Consider the following 25,492-nt stretch of genomic DNA (forward strand, 5'->3'; position numbering starts at 1 on the left):
ACAGAAATACACTGCTAAGGGGAGCAGTGGGCGGGTAAGGAGAGGTCTGCCACGCCATGTGGTCACCTCCGGGGCAGGCGGGAGTCGAACTCATGCGGAAGCCGTCTTAGATTCTCAGTGCTGTGCTTTAACCCGCTGCGCCACCAGGGAGGGCAGGCGGGAGTCGAACTCATGCGGAAGCCGTCTTAGATTCTCAGTGCTGTGCTTTAACCCGCTGCGCCACCAGGGAGGGCCATACACATTCATTTTTAAAATGGAAAAGATTTAAATTATGAATTTATACAGATAATTCTAATTAGTTTAACTGATATAACATCATGGGATTTTTACCTAAATTCTTTAATTTTATAATTGTATTCTTTCTTTTCCCCTAAAAATGTAGGTTTCTCATTTCATTCATGTGAATATATTCTGTGTTATGTGTATCTCATACAATATGTACAAGGAAATTTGTCTTTAGATAAATTCTAGACAGTAGACCTTGATAGTAGATCTTCACAACTGATTTGATTTAGAGACTGGGTGATTAGTATTAAGTAAATAATAACTTTTGAGTCCAGGTAATCAAAAGTATATGTTGCATCTCGGGGGAAGTCTGAAAACTTGTAAAGAGAAGGATTCCTTAAGATATTTTTTGGGAGAACTACCTTCGATGAAGAAAGACTGAAAACATTTAGATATTGGAACTTAAAACCAAAGTTGGGCATTAAGAGTAAACACTTGGAAATGTACTGGAGGGCTTAGGTATCAATGATGTCAGAGAGACAAACTAAAGATAACAACAGGGAGATAGTGCAGCTGTGAATTCAAATGCAGTTGAGACCAACCCAGGCATTTCAAATTTAGAACTGAGCACCACTACATCTGGGACACATTTTTGGGCAGGGCTTTATAGTAGCAGAATATGTTTGAAGCATATATTGTGTAGTTGAGAGTATGGTTTTGAATCCAAACTGCTCAAGTGAAAATCCTTCCATCCTTAATTGCACTGTTGAGAAATTTAATTCTAGCTGATATTTGTTTAATAGGATAACAATAATATATATTTCACTGACTTTAATTGAAGTTTAAATTGAATAGCTTGTCCAACTCTTAGAATAGTGCTACTATTATACAGCAATTTGTATCCGACTTAATTGCTGTCTTGTTCAAAGCAGAAATGTTAAGTTGTAGCACAACAATGAAATTCTTATATGAAGCTGTTTTTTCTATAAATTTTAATCTATGCATTGTCACATGTTAAAATGCTCTTGATCAAAATACTTGATCAAACACTTGGTAAATCTAACCAAATGTGATAAGAACAATAAAGCCATCAAAATCTTGGGCCCACTGGATATATTTTAGTAATCTGGAGTGCTTAATCTAATTAAGAGTTATTTTCCAACTTCAGCACAATTAAGGGCACATGGAAAAATTATATTCTGTTTTTATGAACTATAACTTTCAGCAGAAACCTTCCACATTTAAATTGTTAAAATTAATTATAAATGTCCACTTATTTATTTAGCTATAGGGAATATCCAGATTATGTGGGAGCAACATTTCCTGGAAAGATGTGTGTTACCCAACATTCTGCAGGAATTGTTTTGGTATGTAACTAGTTAATTTTACTATTAAAAATGATACATTTTAAAATTACTCAATTTCAGGGGCCCTCCTTGATGGCGCAGGGGGTTAAAGCACACCACTTAGAAGCTAAAGCCACTTCAGCAGAAGTTGGATTTCTGCTCCTGAGGTGACCCACGTGGCGTGGCAGACCTCTCCTGACCTGCCAACTGCTCCCCTCAGCAGTGTGCTACCTTGATCTGCCTGTTCTCACTGCACTCTGTCTCTGGTGAATCCTCTCACCACCAGTTCTGTATGCATAGATAAATAAATCTTTTAAAAAAATTACTCAATTTTGTAACATGTATTTTATATGGTTCATACCTATATTTATATTTATTTTCTCTTTGAAGTGTATAGAAGGAAGAGTAGTTTACAGAATAATTTTTGCATTATTTGTAAGTTAGACTGGATAAAAATCACAAATGCTCAATCATTTCTTAATGTATAGATTAGTACATGGTGAAAATGATCTGTAAAGAAATTTCTATAACCCAAATAGACTTTTGCTTGTAGATATAAAATTGAAGAAATGGTCTTGCTGATAAAATAGCTTAAAAATATAAAGAAATGAATTAAGACTTACTTATTTATGCATATAGAACTGGGGTGCAGGCCAGAGGTGCAAGAAAAGTGAGAGGATTCACCAGAGACAGAGTGGGGAGCAGTGGGGAACAGAGTGGGAGCAGCGTGGAGAGAGAGCAGACTGACAAAGTACACTGCTGAGGGAAGCAGCAGGCGGGTCAGGAGTGGTCTGCCGAGCCAGGTGGGTCACCTCCAGCGCGGGGATCAAACTCTCACTGAAGACTGCGTCTGGATGGCCTGGTCTGCTGGACTTCAACCTTCCTGGTGCGCCACCAGGAAGGGCCCCTAAAGTGCACTATTTAATAGAAAAGTTTATGCCAGTTTTAAATACCTTGTGTTATTTATAAATATTATTTCTGTAAATAAAATATTGGCACAATTAGATGAACCATTGAAAGGTTTCGTAATTCATTGAGCCACCCCATTCATTATTAAAAAAAAAAAGGTTAATTACATATCAATTACAAAGTAACTTATTATTCATACCAGCTTTTCAAGGTACATGCAGGGTAATTCATATAATCTTCCAGTGAAGGAAGGAATAACTACTATTAGTATTTTGATTGATAGGCATCTTATACTTTGTTTCTATCTGTAACTGTGGCCCTTCTTAATATATTTTTATAAAAATAGTATTTTGTGTACCCTAAATTATCTTTTATTATATAATTTATGGGTGTACATGGGAAAACAATTTCAATTATAGATATAAAAACCAAAAATTGGTAGCAATACCTTCTCCTTTATCTCTTTCATGTACTCCTGTTCTAAAATTTATAATTTCAGTTCCATTCTTCTGGTAGTTAAATTATTTAAAATATATATATATATATTTGTATGCCTATTTTGATTTATAAACTTAAGACAATATGGGTAATATTGTTTTTTGACATATTTAGCCTAATCTATTTGTCATATGTATTTATTGTTTTTTATATTTTTATATCCTTAAAACACATTATATATCACTGCATGACATACTTTATATTATTACCTCATATATTATTACACTTTAAATATGTGCTCACATAATATATTATCATTTAAATAAAACTTTTGCTTTTATTATATTTTTGTTTACTTTTATTTGATTTTTATTTTTTCCAAGTTATTATAGTGATGCTTGTGTATTTGTATTCTTAGTTGCTCATTCAGGTTTTCTTTTCTTTATAATGTCCATCTTCATGCTATCAGAGCAGTTGATTATAGTTTATTATAGTTTACCATCATAGCAACAAGGTGTCTTGAATCTGCCTGACAAATTGTTCTCCTCCTCTATCGTTTCTATTTCAAATTTGGGAAAATTTGAGAAATCATGATATCATTACATATAATGGATTACCAGTCTCTCAATTCTCTTTGATTGGGATGTCATCTGTGTACTTGTTAAATATGTCAGTAGTCTAAGCTAGTGCTTTCTTGAGAGCCCATTTTCTGTGCCTTTAAAAAAATATATTTTATTTATGCATATATTTTTTATATCATTGTGTGTTCCCCATAAAATTTCCATCACTGATTCACCCATGAACCATCATGATAGTCCTTTGTGCTCTCCTCTCCCCTGTTTTGATTCCTTTTCCTTCCTATGTCACAGAATGTCTGATTTATGGTTGTTCTCTAATTTTGTTGTGTTACTGTTATTGTTATTTTTTCCTGATCCCTTATTTGGTTCCTCTAATTCTGCCTATAAGTGAAACCATTCAATATTTTTATTTTTCCTTCTGGGTTATTTTATGAAGTATGATCCTCCCTAGCTCTATCCATATTGCTGGTGAATGGCACTAGTTTACTTTTTGGTTGCTGAATGGTATTCCATTGTCTCTATATACCACATCTTGATCCAGTCAGCGGACAAGTGATCTTTAACAAAGGGGCAAAGAATATGCAGTAGAACAAGGACAATGTTCAGTCGATGGTGCTGGGAAAACTGGGCTGCTACATGTAGAAGAATGAAGCTAGACTACTGTTTCACACCATGCATGAAAACCAACTCAAGATGGATAAAAGGCCTGAATGTAAAGCCTAAAACCATAAAAGGAATGAAGGTGGGGGAATAGACATAGGGGGCAAGGTAGGGTGAAGAGGAAAGAGGATGAGGAAGAAGAGGAGATGCAATAGAGAAGAAAAATAGTAGCAATAGTGGTAGAGGGAAGAAAGGAGAAAAACTAGAGGAAACAGAAAACAGGTAGCAAAGGAGAGGCTTAATAGAGAACCATATGACCAACCAAAACACACTGGTTAGGGGAGAAGTGCCTCTCCGGCCCTGATGGCTCCTGGTGAGCTAGTCATTGCTTTTTTAGTCTGGTTGGCTCGGGAGGGCTGCAGGGCTGTGTGGGATAGTTCTTCCCGGGGTCCACTGTCCCCCTTGTCGTATATTGAGGGAGGATAAAGAATGAGCAGTGAAATACAAGGTGTGTACTGTGGAGTATCCAACACTCTACAGTGTCCACCACAGATGTGGGTGCGGAACCATGACAATTCTGGGTGACTGGGGGCAAGTGTAGGGGCTTCTGAGTTTCTACCTGTAGCCTTGGGGTATCTCATGGCCCCTAGTATAGGGACCAGCCCTATGAAGCTCCAGCTGATGCCCTCCCCGCTGGTAGGTGCAACTGGCTAATGGTATGTCCTTCCTGGAATAACCTCAGCTACAGCCTCTGGGTTTCCAGTGCAGGTGCTTGGTGATTTAGTTTGATCACTAGGCAGCCCCAGAGACGTCTCCTAGTAAGCCCTCAGAACTGCTAGTTCTTCCTGCTAGTCTCTGGAAACAGAGGGGAGGTGAGGGGAGGGAAAGACTCATAGTCCTGCCCCCTGACTGCCTTCCTGTCACTTTCCGGAGTTCTGGAATGTCTCAGGATTCTCCATTGGCCTCCAAACCTCTTCTTTTCCTTTTCTGCTGGGCGAAGTTGGCTGGCCCTGTGGATAGGGCAGGGGAGAAGGATTCCAGATTGATTTTCTCTCCTCCCTTCCCCTGTAGTGCCAAGCTCCTCCTGCTTCTGCACTGATCACCAGTTGTCTCCAACTTTATCCCACACACCTGGGTCCTGTCCCACACACCTGGTTCCTGATGGTATTTCTTCCATCATATGCTTTCACGGGAGAATTTAATTCTGATGTCCCTTTGCCACCATGTTGGTGATGTCTTCTGTGACTTCTAATATAAGTTACTGTGTCAAAATCTTGTAGGAGCCAATAGCAAACTTAAACGGAATTATTTAGTTATATGATCAGTTTGTGGGCTGGGGAGGCCAGGGTATCATGTAGACTCCTAAAAGAATATGAGAGCTATAATAAGACGTGACATAAATTTAAGGTCATGAGCCATATAGCCAAAAAATTGAGTGCAAAGACGGCCCTTTTATGCACATGTGGTAGCTGCTTGGAAATTATGCTATGCATGCTGTTGTTAAAGTGGGGCAAAGCTAGGCATCGATTCATTATGCTTTTATCTCGAAAGATTTCCTAGGAAAAAATTCTCAGTTTTCTAAGGAACTGTGTTTATTTTAACATTAAAATAAAAAATACAATTATAAAAACATTTTTCCCCCACCTTTCAATGAATCACCATCACCTGAATTTTCTTTGTTGTTGATGTAGTATTCCAAGAAGATAACTTTAGAGGCATTTTCAGTTATTGTCACCCAAATGCTGGGACTCAGTCTTGGAATATCATACGATGATCCAAAGAAATGTCAGTGTCCAGGAGTCGTTTGCATAATGAACCCAGAAGCTATGTAAGTCTTTAAAAAATAAGATTTATTTATTGGTTGATTGACTTTCTTTTTAACTGTTTGAAGTGTGACTACTTAGTATTTACTGATAGTACTGAGTAGCTATAAATGGAACAAAATATTTCACAGTGTCTTGAATTCCCCCCTGTGTTGTGGTCCCATAGTTCTCCCACCAGCGTATCACCTGTGCATCATGGCATAGTCGCTCCCTTGTATTCATCCCTCCATGTGTCAACTGCGACCCTTGTTTTTCCTCCTTTGCAAAGTCTTTATTTCACCTTCATATTTAATCATAATTTTGCAAGATGGTAGATTCTGATTAGGCGTGTTTGTCTTTTAGGACTGTGAACACATCATTCTATGTTCTGGCCTGAGTGTACCTTTTGAGACATGTGATGAGAGCTTGATCAGGGTACCATTGTATGTAGCCACCCTGCCCACCCCTAAGCATGCTTTAATATTTTTTCTTTATATTTGACCTTTGATAATTTAACATGATGTATCCATATAACAGTCATTTTACATTTAGATGTTAGGTTTTCTTTCAGGACATTTCATATTATTCTTTACTTCAGTTCATGAAGATCTTGACTACTACTCCTTAGAACAGTTTCTCTTTCCCCTCCTCTCCTCTTTTTCTCCAATACATTATCTTTATATTTCCTCTTATAATTGAGTCTGATCTTTCATATAGGGTATCTTCGTTTTTACTAATTTTTTTCTCTTTTCTCATTTGAGTGATTTGTTCATTTATGTCTTTTCAAACATTCTCTCTTCTACCAGTTCAATTCTATTTAAACCACACTCCATTATCATCCTTACTTTATTAGCATTTCTTTTAATATCTTCAATCTCTTGAGTGAAAAGCTTTGTTTCCCTGGATCACCTTTCTGAGATCCTTTACGTCTCTCTATGTTTGTGTGTCTTTCCAGCACTTTATTAGCATTTTAAAAATTGTGCTTCTAAGTTATTTGTCCATTTCTGTATTTCTGTATACCTCTGTGAGTACCAGTCTCCTTCTGGCTTTCCATCTTGTGTTCCAATGTTCCTTACTTCCTAGATGTTTGTCGTCTTACTTGTTTTTTTTTGTAGTGGGGGTGCTAAGGACTTAGTTTTTGTTTGTTTCTTTTCTCTTTTCATCTTGGTGACAGGTAGGGGAGTGAAGGGAGGCTGTGGCTCAAAGACTAGGTCTCAGTCCTGATGAGGAGAGAAAACACCTCAAGGCTCTATGTTGTATCATATACTATTTTTTTTCTGTGAGCCACAATTTGCAGGCAATCATGCACACCAAAACTTTTCTCTTTGGTTGATATAATTTGTAATGCATGTAAAATTAAAATTGATATGTTCTTAATTATTTTTTGCTGTGATACTTGATCCTTTTGAAATATATGATACTTTACTATTAACTATAAGTGACTCTGTTGCATAGTGAATCTTTAGGATTTATTTATCTTGCCTAAGTGAAGCTCCATTCTTTCATTGAGCAACTCCACTTTCCCCTAGCTTCTGCAATTACCATTCTACTGTCTGCACTTTTAAATTTGACTGTTCTAGATAATATCGTATCTTATGTAAATGAAATCAGGAAGTATGCATCTTTTTGTTACTGGCTTATTTCACTTAGCATGATTATAACCTTGAAGTTCATCCATGATGTTGCATATGGAAGAATTTCCTTTTTTTTTTTTAAGTCAAAACAATATTCCATTGCACATACATTCCACATTTTCTTTATTTAAATAATCAATAGACATATAATTTGCTTCCATATCTTTGCTACTATGAATAAAGCTATAGTGAACATGGGAATACAGATTCTGAGATTAAAATCTGTATCCAGAAGTAGAATTACTGGGTTATTTTAAATTTTCTGGGGAATCACCTTACTGTTGTCCAATTTATATTTCCATCAACAGTACATTAGAGTACCGATATCTCTATATTTTAGTCAACAGGTAACTTTTTGTATAATGACTGTCTCAACATGAGGAAATAGCTCATTGAGTTTTGATTTGTAATTGTCAGTGATATGAAACACCTTTTTATATGCTTGAAGGCGTTTTATAACTTTTTGGAGAAGTGTCTATTCAAGTCTTTATATTCTAATTGGATTGTTTAATTTTTGATAGTGAGTTGTACTAAATTTTGATTTAATAAGGACATATATCCCAGTGAGTAAAAACACATGCCCTTTCAAGAGTATTTTGGTTTGTAAACATTTATTTTTAAACATTTAACATTTTGAAATTAGTTTGTTTCACAAAGAACTGTGCTTGTAGAAGTATTCTGCTAATGACATTACATGGATTCATGTTTAGGCAATTCAGTGGTGTGAAGATGTTTAGCAGTTGCAGTTTGAGAGACTTTGAAAATTTCCTTTCAAATATGGGAGCCAAATGTCTGCAGAATAAGCCACAAATGCAAAGTGCTAAGCAGTACACCTGTGGCAATGGCAAAGTGGAGGGCCAAGAAACCTGTGACTGTGGCACCATTCAAGTAAGTTTGTTAACTGGAATTGAGCAGTACATGCTGATTTGGTTAATCTCTTTTCTCTAGTGTTACAAATCTCAAAGATGACTGGGTACCATTTAGAATATCGGTAGTAAGTGAAATCAAATTCAAATACATGTATGACTATGCTGTCAAATTTTATAGTTTGGGCTTTTTTTTTTTAAGATTTATTTATTCATTCATACAGAACTGGGGTACAGGCCAGAGATGCGGAGTGTGAGAGGATTCACCAGAGACAGAGTGGAGAGCAGAACAGGCAGATCGACGAAGTACACTGCTGAGGGGAGCAGCGGGCGGGTCAGGAGAGGTCTGCCACGCCATGTGGTCACCTCTGGGGCTGGCGGGGATCGAACTCATGTGGAAGTAGCTTAAGCTTCTTAGTGCTGTGCTTTAACCCGCTGCGCCAGCAGGGAGGGCCAATATAGTTTGGGCTTTTTTTTTTTTTTTTAAAGATTTATTTATTTATGCATATAGAACTGGGGTACAGGCCAGAGATGCAGAGGGTGAGAGGATTCACCAGAGACAGAGAGGGGAGCAGAACAGACAGATCCACCACGTACACTGCTGAGGGGAGCAGCGGGCGGGTCAGGAGAGGTCTGCCACGCCATGTGGTCACCTCCGGGGCAGGCGGGGATTGAACTCATGCGGAAGTGGCTTAAGCTTCTTAGTGCTGTGCTTTAACCCGCTGTGCCACCAGGGAGGGCCAGTTTGGGCTTTTAAAGTAAATAAAAAATGTGCTCCAAGATAAGATTCCTGATGCGAAAAAAGAGGAGTTCACAATTTCCAAAACTGTGCTTAACCTTATGAATGACTTATTGAAGATCAGTGTTTTGGCAGACCACCGAGTAGTGTTTATATAGCAACACCTCACTGGAATCAGTAGTATGGTGAGAGAAAACTGTTAGTATTAGTCTGAAATTAGGTCTTTTAGGTGATTTCCTTTACAGGGTAGCTCTGGAAAATGTAATTGTTTTATGCCACAGTGTTTCTCTCCCCTCCCCCCACCCATAGTATTTACTTGTTTGTATATACCAAATCTGTTTCCATTCCCCTAGTGGACATTTGGGTTGTCAGCAGTGTTGGGTCATTATTCTGAATCCCTAAAAGAAGAATTTCTGGGTCATGTGATAAGTCTATGTTTCTAACAAACTTTATCCTAAGTGGTTGTATGATTTTACACTCCTTTCATTAACATATAAAACTTTTTATATCCTCCATCTCCTTTCCAGAATTTGATACTGTCAATCCTTTAAATGTGAGGCATTACATTGATTTGGATTTGCATTTTCTGGTAACTGTAACAACTTTGAACACATTCTCATGTCCTTATTGGCTATTTATTGCTTGAATAATCTATTGCCAATTTTTAAAATTTGCTTGTTTGTTACTACTTATAAGATGTTTTTATAGGTTGGGTATCCTTCCTTTCTTTTTTTTAAAAATATTTATTTATTCATACAGAACTGGGGTACAGGCCATAGATGCGAAGGGTGAGAGGATTCACCAGAGACAGAGTGGGGAGCAGAACAGGCAGAATGACTGAAATTACACTGCTGAGGGTAGCAGCGGGCGGGTCAGGAGAGGTCTGCCTGGCCATGTGGATCTCCTCCGGGGCAGGCGGGAATCGAACTCATGAGGAAGTGGCTTAAGCTTCTTAATGCAGTGCTTTAACCCGCTGCACCACCAGGGAGGACCCATCCTTTCTTTCTTATATATGTTTATTACAAATATTTGTTTCCAACATATCGATTGTCTTTTCAGTTTCATTAACATTTTTGAGTAGGAGATATATATTTTAATCATTTTTTCTTCTCTGGTTACATTCTTTGTGTCCAAGCTCATGAATATTTACATTTATGTTTTTTACTAGAAGTTATACAATTACAACTTCCACTCTAGTTTGAGTGTGCTTTTGTGTATGGTGAGAGATTTATTAAAGGTTTATTAACCTCCATATGAATATCAATTTTTTTCTAGCAATATTTGTAAGAGTGGCCATCTTTTCATCATTGCTTTATCATAGCATCCTATGGAAAGAAATTGCCATAGGTATATATCTATTCCTGGGTCTTTTATTTATACGTCTTTCCTTATGCTAATTCCACACTGTCTTAATTAATGTACATTTATAATAAGTGTTGAAAACACTCTGAACTTTGTTCTTCTTTTTCAAGATACTCTTGACATTCTAGGGCCTTTGCATTCTCATATGAATTGGAGAATAGTATGTGAATCTAAGAATTTTGCTATATCTATATATCAATTTTGGGAGAATGATTACCAATTTTGAATCTCCTAATCTAGGCACACTATCCCCTAATCATCTCTCCCTTGTTTTTTTCAGTATTATGCTGACCATTCTGGGTCTTTTGCCTCTTATACAGACTTTAGAACCAGTGTGTCAATATTCACAAAACAGCTTGCTGGAATTTTGATTGGAATTGCATTGAATTTATCAATCAATTTGTTAGCATTTTATTTAATAACAGAGTACTAAGAATTTGTCAAATGCTTTTTCTTTAGACTTGTTTATTTTTTACATACAGGAGCTGGTGTGTAGGCTAGAGGTGTGGGGGGAGGGTGAGGAGAGCAGGGTAGGGGGCAGAACAGGCAGATTGACTGACATACACTATTGAAGGGAACAGCAGCAAGACAGGAAGGGTCTGCTGCACCATGTGGGTCAGCTCCCTTTCTGGCTTCATACTGCTGAGACTTAACCCCTGGTACCACCAAGGAGTCCCTCAAATACTTTTACTACATCAATTGTTACAGTCTCATCATTTTTCTTACTCTCCTGGTGACACCATTGGTTACATTAATTGATGTTTGTGTGATGAACTAGCCTTGCATTCTGGGGATACATCTCATTTGGCTGTGGTATAATATTCTTTTTAACATTGTTGAATGTGAGTTCCTAATTTTTCATTAAGAATTTTGTTACCTGTATTTATGAGTGGTATTAGTCTCATAAATTTTTCTTTATTGTAATGTCTTTTTCTGATTGTGCTGTTAGAGTAATAATGGCTTCATAGAATGAACTAGGATGTGTCATCTATCAATGCTAGGAAGATAATGTGTCGGTGGTTCCAGTGGGTGAAGGCAATTGAAATTCCATGTTTAGTGCTGCTCCTGGATACTGTCCTTAGTGCTTCTTCCTTAGACTGATTTTAGTTTGTATCCTCTACCTATAATTAGTTATTATTGTAAGTAGTATAATAACTCTCAGTGAGTTTGTGAGTGTTTCCATTAAATTAGCAAATCTGGGATTATACTTTGGGGTCTGCTAAGCTTGTGACTGGTGTATTAAGTCAAGGCAGTCTTGGAGACTGTTTCCTCTAACTTGCTTCAACTCTGCACACACTTCCCTCTACCCAGCCCCTCCAAGTTTTTTTTTTATTTGGGTATTGGTTATAAATAAAAGCTGTATATATTTACAATGTAGAACTTGAAATTTTTGATATTTGTATGAACATACCCATTATCTGACATAGTTACAATTATTATTTTGGTATGTCTTGTGAGAAAACATCTGTCCTCTTGGAAAACTTTTGGTATTACAAAGACAATGGTCTTAACCTATAGTCAGTATATTATACATTATATCCTGAGAAGTATTTCATTTTCTAGGTAAAACTTTGTACCCATAAATAAATAAATCATTTTCCTTCCCATTCTCAAGGCTTTGGGAGCCATCATTCTGCTCTGTCAGTATTATCTAATTTCTGGAAATAGTTGTTTCATATTTTTTGCCCAGTGTTCTAATTGAATAGAGAATTGGTGGGGTGCCAGTTGTTCTGTTTTGACCTGAAGTAAAATTCCTGCCTTGGTATTTTAATTGCTTAGAGATGCAAAAATCCACAAATGTCAACAGTATGCATGACTTTTTTCTTCCACAAAACTAAAAATGCCCAGTTAATATAACTGTTTCTAAGGTTGATATTATTGTCATGATTTATTTTTACTTGTGCATCCCTCATTATAGCAATGTGCAGGTAATGTCTGTTGCGACCCTCTGACTTGTCAGCTGAGACCTGGAGCACAGTGTGATAAAGGACGGTGTTGCAAGAAGGACTGTAAAGTATGATTTAAGTTTTTAATACCTTTCAAATTATGTCAGGGATTCTTTAGAACTCTAAGACCTGTATTTGCGAGTCAGAATTAATAAACATTCAAATAAAAATCTTACTAGACTCAGAATCAGGTTTCTGATTTTATGAACTTTATTTGGGTCACAGGGTCTCCTTCTAATGCCATTATCTACCCTAACTTGTTGCTGTCATTTTTAAGCCCTGTATGAGAACAATTACAGATTTCTTCAATGTTGATGATTCCTATTAAAAGATACTTTTCCCCACACTATCCAGTATTTATATTTTTATAAATAAAAAGGTGTCCCTAAGTGGGATAATGAAACTCACTAGAAATAAAACTTCCCAAATCCTACAGTATTAGTTAAAAATTCAAACTATTAACTTACTATGCAGATGTCATTCGACTAAAAGCTATCTGAATGGCTCCTCTCACTGTCATAATTTGATTTTAGTGCCAACTAGAAGTCATCAGTTAAGTAGTGTGAGAGCCCATATAATATTCTTTTTACAAATTTTCAGAATTGTATATATGTATTACTGAATTAGAATATTCAGGAAAGAGGTTACAACTGAGTTCTTTTTCTGTAAGGACTTGAGCAGTTGAAGTGCTTCTTTACTTAGCCTTTGGTTATCCTCTTTTAATTCTCAGTTACTTATGTTTTCACATCTGTCATAACATAACAAATATTGCAAACTGATTAAGTATATATATATATTTGGGACTTGTCTAGTAACACTCTTTTCACAAAAAATAATAATTATCCTAAGCTAAAAGTGATTTTTCCTCTGTTTCACTGAAACACTAAAAAACTTTGACATTTAACTCACATCTTTTTTTAAGATTTATTTTATCTATACATACCCTGTGGGGTACAGGCCAGAGGTATAGGGTTGGTAAGAAGATTCACCAAAGGCAGAGCGGGAAACAGAACAGGCAGATTGATGCAGTCCACTGCTGAGGGGAGCAGCAGGCAGGTCAGGAGAGGTCTGACACACCATGTGGGTCACCTCTCTGGTCAGGGATGGAACTCATACTGAAGCAGCTGCAGGGAGATTCACAGTGCTGCACTTTAACCTATTGTGCCACCAGGGAGGGCTCTGATGTCATTTTTTAAAAAGTTATTTATTGATGCATGCAAAAGCCAGCGTGTAGGGTCAGAGTGTGGGGAGTGAGAGGATTACCAGAGACAGAATGGGGAGCAGAACAGGTAAATTGAACTGAAATACACTGCTGAGGGGAGCAGTGGGTGAGACAGGAGAGATCTGCTGCGCCATGTGGGTCACCTCCCTGGACAGAGATCAAACTGTCGTGACTGATGAGAGCTTCATAGCGCAAACACTTAACCCCTTGCACCAACAGAGAGGTTCTCCTCACATCATTTTTGTGTCATAGTTTTCTTTGCATATATGTTTTATCTTCTGTTTTGGTTGATAGTATTCAACTTTTTAAAATAACTAGCATATTGCTTTATATAAAGAAATTAATCATAGCCATTATTTAATACATAGATGATCAAATTATAATTGAATTTAAGAGAATATTGAAATTAATATTGATAAGCACAACATTCTTTATGTATGGATAATGCCTTTTTTTTTTTGTATTTTAATTTCTGTTAGTTTCAAAGTCCAGGATATGAATGTAGGCACAGAGTGCATCCTGAATGTGATATTTCTGAATTTTGTAATGGAACCTCAGCCCAATGTGAACCTGATATTACTATACATAATGGACGTTTATGCAAAAAAGGAAAATTCATGTGTTATGATGGAGACTGCCAAGATCTTGATGCACGTTGTGAGTCAATATTTGGAAAAGGTATATGATTCTGTAACATCTAAATAGTTCTAGTATTTTTACTAATGTTACCAAGGCAATTGGCAATTTTATATTAATACATAGAACTAAAAATTTCTATATGTTATTCTCTTTGATATCTGTTTTTCCAAATTTAGTGAGCTATAATATTACGATTGATTTTTTATTTTATATATATTTTTTAAACCATTTTTTTGTACAGTTGACTTTTTCCTCTCAAGTATAGTGCCCATAGTCTCTTGTGTTCTTCCCACTCCTGTTTTACTCCTTCTCCTTCCCTGTCCCCTGCTGAATGTCTCCGATTTATAGTTGCCTGATGCTTTTGTCTACTTTTCCCCTAATTCCTTATTTACTTCTCCTATAAGTGAGTTCATCCAATATTTTTCTTTTTCCTTATGACTTATTTCACTTAGCTTAATCCCCTCCAGCTCCATCCATGTTGCTGCAAAATGGTGTGCCTTCTTTTTTTTTTTTTAACTTTTTGATTGCTGAATAGTATCCATTGTAGACATCTTCATCTAGTCATCTGTCTTTAGACCTTTAGATTGTTTCCATATCTTAACTACTGTGAATAGGGCTGTATAAACGTAGGAGTGCAGGTTTCCTTTCAAATTTTGTTTTTGTAGTAGATTAATGCTTTTGGGTAGATTTCTAGGGGTGCCATGGCTGGGTCATACGATAGATACATTTTTAGTAATTTAGTAACTCCACACAGCTTTCCACAGTGGTAGGATCAGTTGGCATTCCTACCAGCAATGCAAGAGTTTCTTTTCTCCACATCCTTGCCAGCATTTGTTTTTGTTTTAAAGATTTATTTGTGCATGCAGAAGTCAGTGTTAACCGAAAACAAGTCAGCAACAAGCACTAAACAGGGTAGCTGGACAAACAGTGATCATAAAGGTCAGGGTGCTTTCTCTAGGGTAGTCAGAGACAGTTTCCATGTGGAAGTGAAATTTGAATAGAAATTTAAAAACTGAGAATTTGTGTTCCAACATATAACGAGCCAAATTAAAAAACTGAGAACTATGTCCCTCCCTGGTGGCGCAGCAGGTTAAAGCACAGCACTAAGAAGCTAAAGCCACTTCAGCATGAGTTCAATCCCTGCTTGCCCTGGAGGTGTGACCCACATGACGCGGCAGACCTCTCCTGACCCACCCGCTGCTCCCCTCAGCAGCATACTTTGTCAATCTGCCTGTTCTGCTCCCCACACCGGTGAATCCTTTCACCGCCCCTGCGCCTCTGGCCTGTACCCCAGTTCTGTATGCACAAATAAATAAAATCTTTAAAAAAAAAAAAAGTCTTAAAGTGCCTGGATTTTCCTGGGCCTCATTGAAACAAAACAAAACAAACAAACAAACCCTGAGAACTAAAGAACCAAAAGTGTTTTCAAACAGAAATGAGGCATAAGTTATGATACTTAATTAGGAATGAATTATGTGCATTCAAGGATAAAAATAAGCACAGTATGGTTGAAATCATGATAAAAAAAATTGGGTTTTATTCTTAGTTTAATGGGAAGCCATTAGAGATACTTAAGTAAGAGACTAAAGTAAGATTTCTATTTTTTTTTAAAAAAAATCATTCTGATTTAGGGACAATATACTGTGGTAAGTGGAGTTGTAGCATATTGAGGGAAATTGATAGCTCAGGTTGAAGTGGTAACATGGAGAAGGTTAAAAGTGATCATATTCAGGGCCCTCCCTGGTGGCACAGAGGGTTAAAGCAGAGCACTAAGAAGCTAAAGCCACTTCTGCATGAGTTCGATTCCCGCCTGTCCCGGAGGAGATCCACATGGCATGGCAGACCTCTCCTGACCCGCCTGCTGCTCCCCTCAGCAGTGTACTTCGTCGATCTGCCTGTTCTGCTCCCCACTCTCTCTCTGGTGAATCTTCTCACCCTCCGCATCTCTGGCCTGTACCCCAGTTCTATATGAATAAATAAATAAATCTTTAAAAAAAAAGTGATCATATTCAAACTGTCTTTAGGATGTAGAGTCAGTAAAAATAGGATTAGATATTGAAGGGTAGTGAGGGTAAAGAAATAATCTAGGATAATTTCTAAATCAAGAGCTGAACTTTTACTGTTAGTTCTATAAACTGAAATAAGGAAAACAGTTTGTTTTAGAATATATTAAGTTGTAAATGCACATTAGGTTGTGAGTTAAGATGGCAGATTATGAAAGATAAAATTTTAGTTAACATTTAAGTGTTTTTTCCCAGTTGATATACAGTGGCTTTCTGTTATCTCCAATAATTGACAAAGGAGGATAAAGTATAACTTTCTTTTGCTCAGTGCTATTTAAGAGGGTTTTCTAAATTATTTGCAATAATTTTCTTACCCCCACCTTACACTAGCCATGTAAACAATCTAGGAAAGTGTACCTACCACTTTACTGCTCTATAACATTTTATAATGGATAAAACAATCTAAATATACTATTTGGACATAAAAAGGAAATTTTTCTTACTCAATAGACTTGACTGTTACACTGAATTGAAGAGAACCTTTGACATGTGACTTCACCTTTGTAAAAAGTTTGACTTTCTAGCATTTTCACACCACACTGGAAAACTCAGAATTATCTAATAACAATAACACTAATGAGAAGGGGGTATTCAAAGAGAAATAAATTCAAGCTAACTTTAGATACAATAGGTAGACTAATAAAAATTAGGCTGGTGAAGAAAATAATTTTCAACAGAATTTATTTGTCTGCCCTTTAATTATGCATATATATTCCTTTATATTAGCTTTCCAAACTGGACTGAATTATCCAATTTCTCATTTTCCTTGAAAACATTTTGGTGTTCAATGAGTCCTGTGGTGTCATTCTTAACCTGGTAGTTCAGATTGATAACTGAACTTATTAAACATTGTGAATACTCAGAAATAACATTGTGTATTCTCATGGTATCGATAAAATCACCTTTTATGGAGAAATGTTTAAAAATGGTGAATAGACAGAATAAGAGAAGGAAAGAATTATAAAAAATAGAGGGAAAAAATTCAATTCATGAAAGGGGTAGGTAAACAGGAAAACCCTCAATCTTAAAATGGGAGATAGATTGGAATAAGCAGTGAATGATAAATGTCATTTTAATTTCATAACTATCCATGATACATACATACATATGTACATATATATAATTATCTAAAGTAATTGCCCATTATGTGGGGGGAATCTATTCTAAGAGCTCCAGGAGATGCTTGAAACTGAGCCCTGTATATAAGGTTTTTCCATATACATACATGCCCATGATATAGTTTAATTTATAAATTAGGAATAGTAAGAGATTAAAATCAATAATCATAAAACATCAAGTATAACATAATAAAAGTTAGATGAATCTGGTATCTCTCCCACTCTTCCACTATATCCTCCCACTTTCTCCAAATCTTACTGTAATATTTTCAGTATAGTTATATGGGTAACCTAAACCACAAATAAGGGGAGACTATTGTAGTTTTGTAATTGAGAGGTTCATTTTGGAGAAAGTAATTGTATTATAGAGAATACTAAGAAACCACCCCGTCTTCCTCCCCTTACCCCCCACCCCCAAGACCCTCTATACCTCACCTCAGATAATTTCCTCCACCTGAGTTGGGGCAAAGCCAGTGAATATATGATGGAATATGTACTCATGTAATAAAGATGAAAGGCTTTGAAAAAATGTAATTAAGGTCCATTGTCAGTAGCTTTTAATCATATAGGAGATCATTTTTAGTGGACTTGATCTAGTCATGTAAGCCCTTAAAAATGGGAAATGTCAGAAAGATTCTCTTTCTGATTTGGGTGACATAAATCGCCATGCTGTGAAATGTCCTTGTGACTAGGAACTTACGGAACTTATTAGGAGCGGCTAAGATTTTGATAATTTTCACACAGTGATAAAAAATTAATATAACAACAAAGGAAAATCATAGGTAGATAGGCGAGTTGGTAATTTTAATCATTTTACTTAAGACATCTGGAAAGCCAGTGACATTTATTCATTGTGATTTTGTTAAAGGACTTGCCAATTAAGAGTCCCCACTCAGAATCTAGAACTAGTATATCTTTATTGCATTATCTATCTCCTTCTTCCACAGAGCTCTTCCCTAGTTTATAGTTCTATAACTCTCCCCTCTTCTTATTTTATGTTTTATTATGGAAATGACTGAGAATGAAAACAAAGGGAGGAATAACCATATGAACATTGCCTTTTATTTTTATTATTTTTCGTATAAGATTTCTAGGAAATCTTTTGAATTCTATAATAAGCAAGCAAAGAAAACAGAATAGATTAAGGAAACAAAAGACTATGATATAAAATGGAGCTTTAACTAAAATATATTTCTAATTTCAACAGGTTCAAAAAATGCTCCGTTTTTCTGCTATGAAGAAGTACATTCTCAAAGTGATAGGTTTGGGAACTGCGGTTTTGCAGACAACAAATATGTAATGTGTATGTGGAGGTATGCTATATAATTATTAAAAAACTTTATGTTCTAATAATATTCTATTTTTAGCTTTTTCCTTTATGTAAGAAAATCCATTATTAGACTGGTATCAACTATCATATATGTATGGAAGTGGAACTCACAATTTCTAGCCCCAGTATCTTTCTTGTGTTATAAACTTAAATTTTCATGCAATTTTAAAAACATTTATATGTTAATGATCACTGGATTTCTAAATTCAGTGCCACATAAAAACTAGTATATACATTGTATCTTTCCTCTCTTTACCTGCTCATTTTTCTTTACAAAAGTTCTATCATCAGGGCCTTCCCTGGTGGTGCAGCGGGTTAAAGCACAGCACTAAGAAGCTAAAACCACTTCAGCAGGAGTTTGATCCCCAGCCCCGGAGGTGACGCACATGGTGCTGCAGACCTCTCCTGACCCGCCCACTGCTCCCCTCAGCAGTGTACTTTGTCAGTTGGTCTGTTCTGCTCCCCACTCTGTTTCTGGTGAATCCTCTCACCACCCCTGCATTTCTGGCCTGTACCCCAGTTCTGTATGCATTTAAATAAATGAATCTTAAAAGAAAAGGTCTATCATTAACTTAATTGCTTACCAAAGCTAAGGACTGTCCAGTGTCTATAAAATGATCTTCAATTTTCTCTCAGCTAATGATGGGTATCTTTGATATTTTGATCATGAATTTATTTTAACAAGTGCTAATTAAGAAATTGCTATATGTCAAATACTGGACTAGATACTAGTTAGCAAAGCATACATGGGCTTGTACTTGTGGAATTGTGGACTAGCAAATATACCTTGTAGTTTTATGTTTTCTTTATTCGTTTATGCTGTTTCTTTTGTTCAGAAATAACATACTTTGGGGCCATCCCTCGTGGCACAAGGGGTTAAAGCACAGCACTATGAACCTTTCTGTAGCCACTGTAGCACTAGTTTGATCCCTGGCCAGGGAGATGACCCACATGGCGCAGCAGACCTCTACTGTCTCACCCGCTTCCCCATCAGCAATGTTTTTAAGTCAGTCTGCCTGTTTTGTTCCCCACTCTGTCTCTGGTGAATCCCTTTGAGGGTAGGTCTCACAGCTCATTCATCTTTCTATCTCTTTACAGAGCACTATAAAATGCCTAAGTGAGTAATTTGACAGTCAGTATACAAATCTTCACCCTGTCCCTCTGAGGGGTATGCATAAATGAATCTTTTTTTTTTTTTTAAGATTTATTTATTTATTCATACAGAATTGGGGTACAGGCAAGAGATGCGGAAGGTGAGAGGATTCACCAGAGACAGAGCGGGGAGCAGAACAGGCAGATGATGAAGTGCTCTGCTGAGGGGAGCAGTGGGCGGGTCAGGAGAGGTCTGACACACCATGTGGTCACCTCCGGGAAAGGCGGGAATCGAACTCATATGGAAGTGGCTTTAGCTTCTTAGTGCAGTGCTTTAACCCGCTGCGCCACCAGGAAGGGCCACATAAATGAATCTTTAATAAAAAAAATAAGAGAATAGGGGCCTTCCCTGGTCACTGCATCATGAGTTTGATTCCCGGCCAATGTTAGTGTTAAAGCATATACTCCCTAGATACTTTGTCATAATTGGAGAATTATCCTTTGTTGGTCAAAGAGAGCAAATTTAGTGCATTCCTAAACAATGCCTGATGTATAATAATCATATAATTTTATTATGTTTGCAGGAATCTTATGTGTGGAAGATTAGTTTGTACCTACCCTACTCGAACTCCTTTCCAGAAAGAAAATACTTCTGTGATTTATGCTTATTTACGAGATACTGTTTGTATAACTGCAGACTACAGAGTGTCTAATCCACAGAAAGATCCAATGATAATACGATCTGGCTCTGTTTGCGATACTGGAAGAGTAAGTAATTTAAAATCTGTTTTCTTTTTCAGTGAGCTATTTAATTAGTTTTGCTTTCAAAATTGAAGTTGTTATTTTGAAATCATATGTAGATTCACATACAGTTATAAAAAATAATACAGAGATCTGGTGCATTTACCAGTTTCCTCTAGAACTAAAGTAAAAGACCATATTCACTGACTATGGATTTTACTCATTTTTCTTCATTTTACTTATTCCCATGAATATATATTTAGACATGGATCTACCATTACAGTTAAAATGCAAAACTGTTCTATCACCATAAGCATCCCTTTTGTTATTCTTTTATATTTTAAATGAATTCTCTGTTTCCTTTATCCCCACCACCATCCTTCATGTCCCTTTCTCATAAACTGCCTCTTTCTACTTTTAACTGAGATAAATCTTATCTCATTCATTCAAGTCCATTAATTTTTATAAATAATTTTTTAAAATTTGTCTAATCTTTAAGTGAATGTCCAGTAAATATTTGTCATGTTGACTTGCCTTACTGTATTAGTTCCCTTGAATTTCTTCCATCTTAATGTAAATGGCACATTTTCCTTTAGAGCTGAAGAGTATACATAGTGTTAATATACCACATCTGAGTCTTAACCCAAATGTCTATCCATGGGCATTTATTTAGGTTGCTCACATTTCCTCTCATGTCCTGTAAGCAATACAGTGCAATAAACACTGGTAGATTTTTGAGTTGATTATTTAGCATTCTTTGGATAGGTGAGATTGCTTGACCATGTGATATTTCAATATTTAGTTTTTCTTTTTAAGATTTATTTATGCTTACAGAACTGGGGTACAGGCCAGAGTACAGGGGTGGTGAGAGGATTCACCAGAGCCAGAGTGGGGAGCAGAACAGGAAGATCTCTGAAGCACACTGCTGAGGGCAGGAATGGGTGGGCCAGGAGAGGTCTACTGTGGCTTATGGGTCACTCCCAGGGCTGGGGATTGAACTTGCACTGAAGGGCTGCAGCTTGTGTACAGCACTGTGCCCTAACCCGTTGCACACCAGGGAGGGCCCAATATTTAGTTTTTCAAGGCAAATCCAGATCACAGTTCATCATTATTGCACTGGCTTATATTCTTGTTAAAAATGTAATACTGTGCCCGACTCTCTGAATGCTTTCCAGCATTTGTTGTGCCATTCTCACCAATGTGAAAGGATATCTCATTATGGAAGGGGAGAGAAATGAGGAGGAGTGAGAACAAAATGGAAAGGGAGCACACTTTCTGTGGTGGTGGGCTGCCAGTTTTCCTTGTGGATATGCTGTGGCAGCAATGTCTGAAGTAGGGGTAGAAATTTCTGTTATGGAAACAATGATGTAAACCAGTATTAGCTCAATAACAACAAACAAAACCACATGTATCTGTCTTGCTGGAGATGATTTTGAATGTTTTTTCATGTATCTGTTTACCTTCCAGATACCCTCTCTGGTGATTTGTCTGTTTACTAATTGGGTTTATTTTCTGTTGTTGATTTGTATACATTTTAAATACAATTTGGATATTAACCCTTTATGTTATGGGATATTCACCCTTTATCTCAGTTATGTAATGTGTAAATAAGTATTCTCTCTTATTCAATAGGATGTTTTTTGATCTACTGTCATTTTCTTTAACTGAGTAAAACCTTTTTTATTTGCTATAATCCTTAATGTTTATTTATGCTTTTATTTCCCTTGCCATAGTAGTTGAGCTTCTAAAAATAATCTTTATCACTACATCATGGAACATATTACAAATGTTTTCTTTTACATATCTTATGCTGTCTTATATCTAGATTTATTCCTGTTGGAATTTATTTCTGTGCATTGAGAGAATGAGTCCTCTCCATTCTTCTACTTGTGGCCTTGACTGCCCAGCACCACTATTAAAGAGGCTCTCTGCACTGTATGTTGTGCCTGCTTTATCATAAATTTAAGCATTTATATGTATGTAGATTTATCTTTGGGCTTTTGATTCCATTCCATTGATCCATGTATCTGTTTTTATGCTAATGCCATATTGTTTTTTGAACTGTTGTTTTATAGTGTGCAATTCATTTTTTTCATTTGTTAATGAGATGAGGTGGCGACTTCTAAGCTGTTTACATTCGGAGTCAGATATTTGAAACCCGAATATTTTTTAAAATGTATAATAGTTTATTTTCACATCATTTTGTGCCTTTTTCCATCTCAGTTGTAATCCCCATGGGCTTCCCACCACCAGTTCACCCATGTGCCGTCACCATAGTCCAGTGCACTTCCCCTCCCTCCCTATTTTTGATCCCATTCCCCATTCCACCCCCGTAAAATGTCTCTGGTACATAGTTGCTCATTATTATTATTATTATTTTCACCCCGGGTCTCTTATACTCCTGCTATGAGTGGAAATATCCAGTACTTTTCCTTTTCTTTCTGGCTTATTTCACTAAGCATGATCCCTTCCAGCTCCATCCATGTTGCTACGAAAGGCATGTGTTCATTTATTTTTTTGGTTGCTGAGTAGTATTCCATTGTGTATATGTAACACATCTTTTTTAATCCAGTCATCTACTTTGGACATTTGGGTTGTCCCCATGTCTTTCCAATTGTAAATAAAGCACAATAAACATGGGGGTGCAGGTGTCTTTTTGAATCAGTGTTTTTGTGTCTTTTGGGTAGATACCTAGGAGTGAGATTGCTGGGTCATATGGAAGCTCCATGTTTAGCAGTTTGAGAAACCTCCAAACAGTTTTACAAAGTGGTGGAACCTGAATAATTTTTTTAAAAAATTCACTTTAATTTTCATAGCAGTTTTAGGTTCACTTCAACATTTGCAGAAAATACAGTGGGTTCCCATATATTCTTTACCCCTACACAGTCACAGACTTCTTCCTACACTATCTGCAGCCCCACAAAGTGATACAGCTGTTAAAACTGAGCAATCTAGATTGATGTGTTGTCAAGCAAAGTACACAGTTTACATTAGAATAATCTGGAAAATCACAAAATAGTTGGAGATTATCCCATACACTTTTAAATAAAATGTAAAATGTGTACCATGATATAAATCTCAAGAGAAATTGAAAAAATATTTAGAAATACATGAAAATGTAACAAAAATAAAAATTTGTGGGATGCGGCAAAAGTGCACTTAGAAGGAACCTTATTTTTCCCTGAATGGTTATGGTTTTATGTTGTAAAATTACTGATTGTAATGTTAAGATAGCTGAACTCTGGCCCTTCCTGGTGGCACAGCGGGTTAAAGCACAGCACTAAGAAGCTAAAGCCACTTCTGAATGAGTTCGATTCCCACCTGCCCCGGAGGTGACCACATAGCGTGGCAGACCTCTCCTGACCCTCCCGCTGCTCCTCTCAGCCGTGTACTTTGTCGATCTGCCTGTTCTGTGCCCCACTCTATCTCTGGTGAACCCTTTCACTGCCCCTGAACCTCTGGCTTGTACCCCAGTTCTGTATGCACAAATAAATAAATCTTAAAAAAAAATAGCTGAACTCTTCTGACGTGAAAAATTTGTATGCATTTTTCTTTAGGTTTGTGTTTCTACTCAGTGTGTGGAAGCAAGGTGGATTGAATATCAAGAAAGGGATTGTACAAAAAAGTGCAGTGGAAATGGAGTAAGTAAGCACGTGATTTATGTTTTCCCGTATCATGTCTGTCTAAGACACTTTTCATAATAGTTCATTAAATTCATTTATTGAGTTTCTGCTATGTGCTATAACTAGTTTGTATCTTGCTTCAATATAGAGCTAACTGTGTTACTAGACTTGTACTCATAGTCAGTCTTAGAAATAATAAATTTATTATATGTGTTGATAAAGATCACAACAAATTACAGTTGGGTACTTTTCAGAAGTTGAAAAATATTTCAATAAGTATATTGACCTGTTCAGTAATGCAAGGTAAGATAATTAAGCTATACTTTGAGTGTTTGAATATACATGATGAGGGAAACCTATTAGTTTCTTTGGCTTTATTTAAAAAAACTGCTTTAGGTTTACAGAAAAACTGAACAGAAAGTACAGAAATTTCCCATAGTATTGTTTACTTCAAGGTGCACATTTTCCTCCACTCCCATCATGTAAAGAATAGTATATTTGTTATCATTTTAAACTCTACATGGACTCATCATTATCACCCCAAATCTATAATTAACAGTTGGTTATTATATCACGCTTGGTATGGTACATTATGTGAGGTTGACAGATGTTTAATGAGAGGTATGTGTGCTTATTATTGTGATACAGAGTAGTTTCACTTACCTAAAAATCATCATGCACCCCCTGTTCATTCTTCCATCCTTCCTATCCCTAAAACTGTTGATTTTTTAAATCCATTTTCATAGTTTTGCCTTTTTAGAATGTTAGGTAGTTGTAATCATATAAAGTGCATCCTTTTACTAGTAATATGTACTTGAAGTACTTATATTTCTTTTACTGGCTTGATAGCTCACTTATTTTTAGTGCTATTGACTCCTTGTTTGGGTGAGCCACAAACTTTTTTTTTTTGCTTCCATATTTGGCAGTTATAACTAAATCTATTGTAAACACTAATTTGTATGTGTGAACACTAATGTGTATATGTGTGTGGGGGGGGTTGTATGGGCAAAAGTTTTTAGTTCTTATAGTAAATATCAAGGACTGTGATTCCCGTAGCATATGGTATCATATGTAAGAGTATGCTTTGTTCTGTAAGAAACCATCAAACTATCTTCCAAGATGCATATTCTCATCAATAGTCTCCTGTTGCTCCTCATGTTTACCAGCATTTGGGGTAGTCACTGTTCTGAATTTAGGAGTTTATACAGAACTGGGGTAC

At 36.5% G+C, this 25,492-nt stretch overlaps 1 protein-coding gene across 1 annotated transcript in view; it reads left to right on the top strand.

The window, feature by feature from the left end:
- The window catches only part of ADAM32 (ADAM metallopeptidase domain 32), a 70,020-nt gene that overhangs the window by 22,410 nt on the left and 22,118 nt on the right, over positions 1–25,492 (top strand). The window contains exons 10-17 of the mRNA XM_012724778.1: positions 1,511–1,592; positions 5,788–5,924; positions 8,243–8,420; positions 12,418–12,513; positions 14,147–14,345; positions 18,695–18,800; positions 20,494–20,677; positions 24,208–24,291. Coding sequence (XP_012580232.1) covers positions 1,511–1,592; positions 5,788–5,924; positions 8,243–8,420; positions 12,418–12,513; positions 14,147–14,345; positions 18,695–18,800; positions 20,494–20,677; positions 24,208–24,291 — 1,066 coding nt within the window. The remainder of the gene's footprint in view (positions 1–1,510; positions 1,593–5,787; positions 5,925–8,242; positions 8,421–12,417; positions 12,514–14,146; positions 14,346–18,694; positions 18,801–20,493; positions 20,678–24,207; positions 24,292–25,492) is intronic.

This window comes from Condylura cristata, unplaced genomic scaffold (genome assembly GCF_000260355.1).
Source record: "Condylura cristata isolate star-nosed mole 26May11 unplaced genomic scaffold, ConCri1.0 scaffold00014, whole genome shotgun sequence".
NCBI classification, from domain to species: Eukaryota; Metazoa; Chordata; class Mammalia; order Eulipotyphla; family Talpidae; genus Condylura; species Condylura cristata.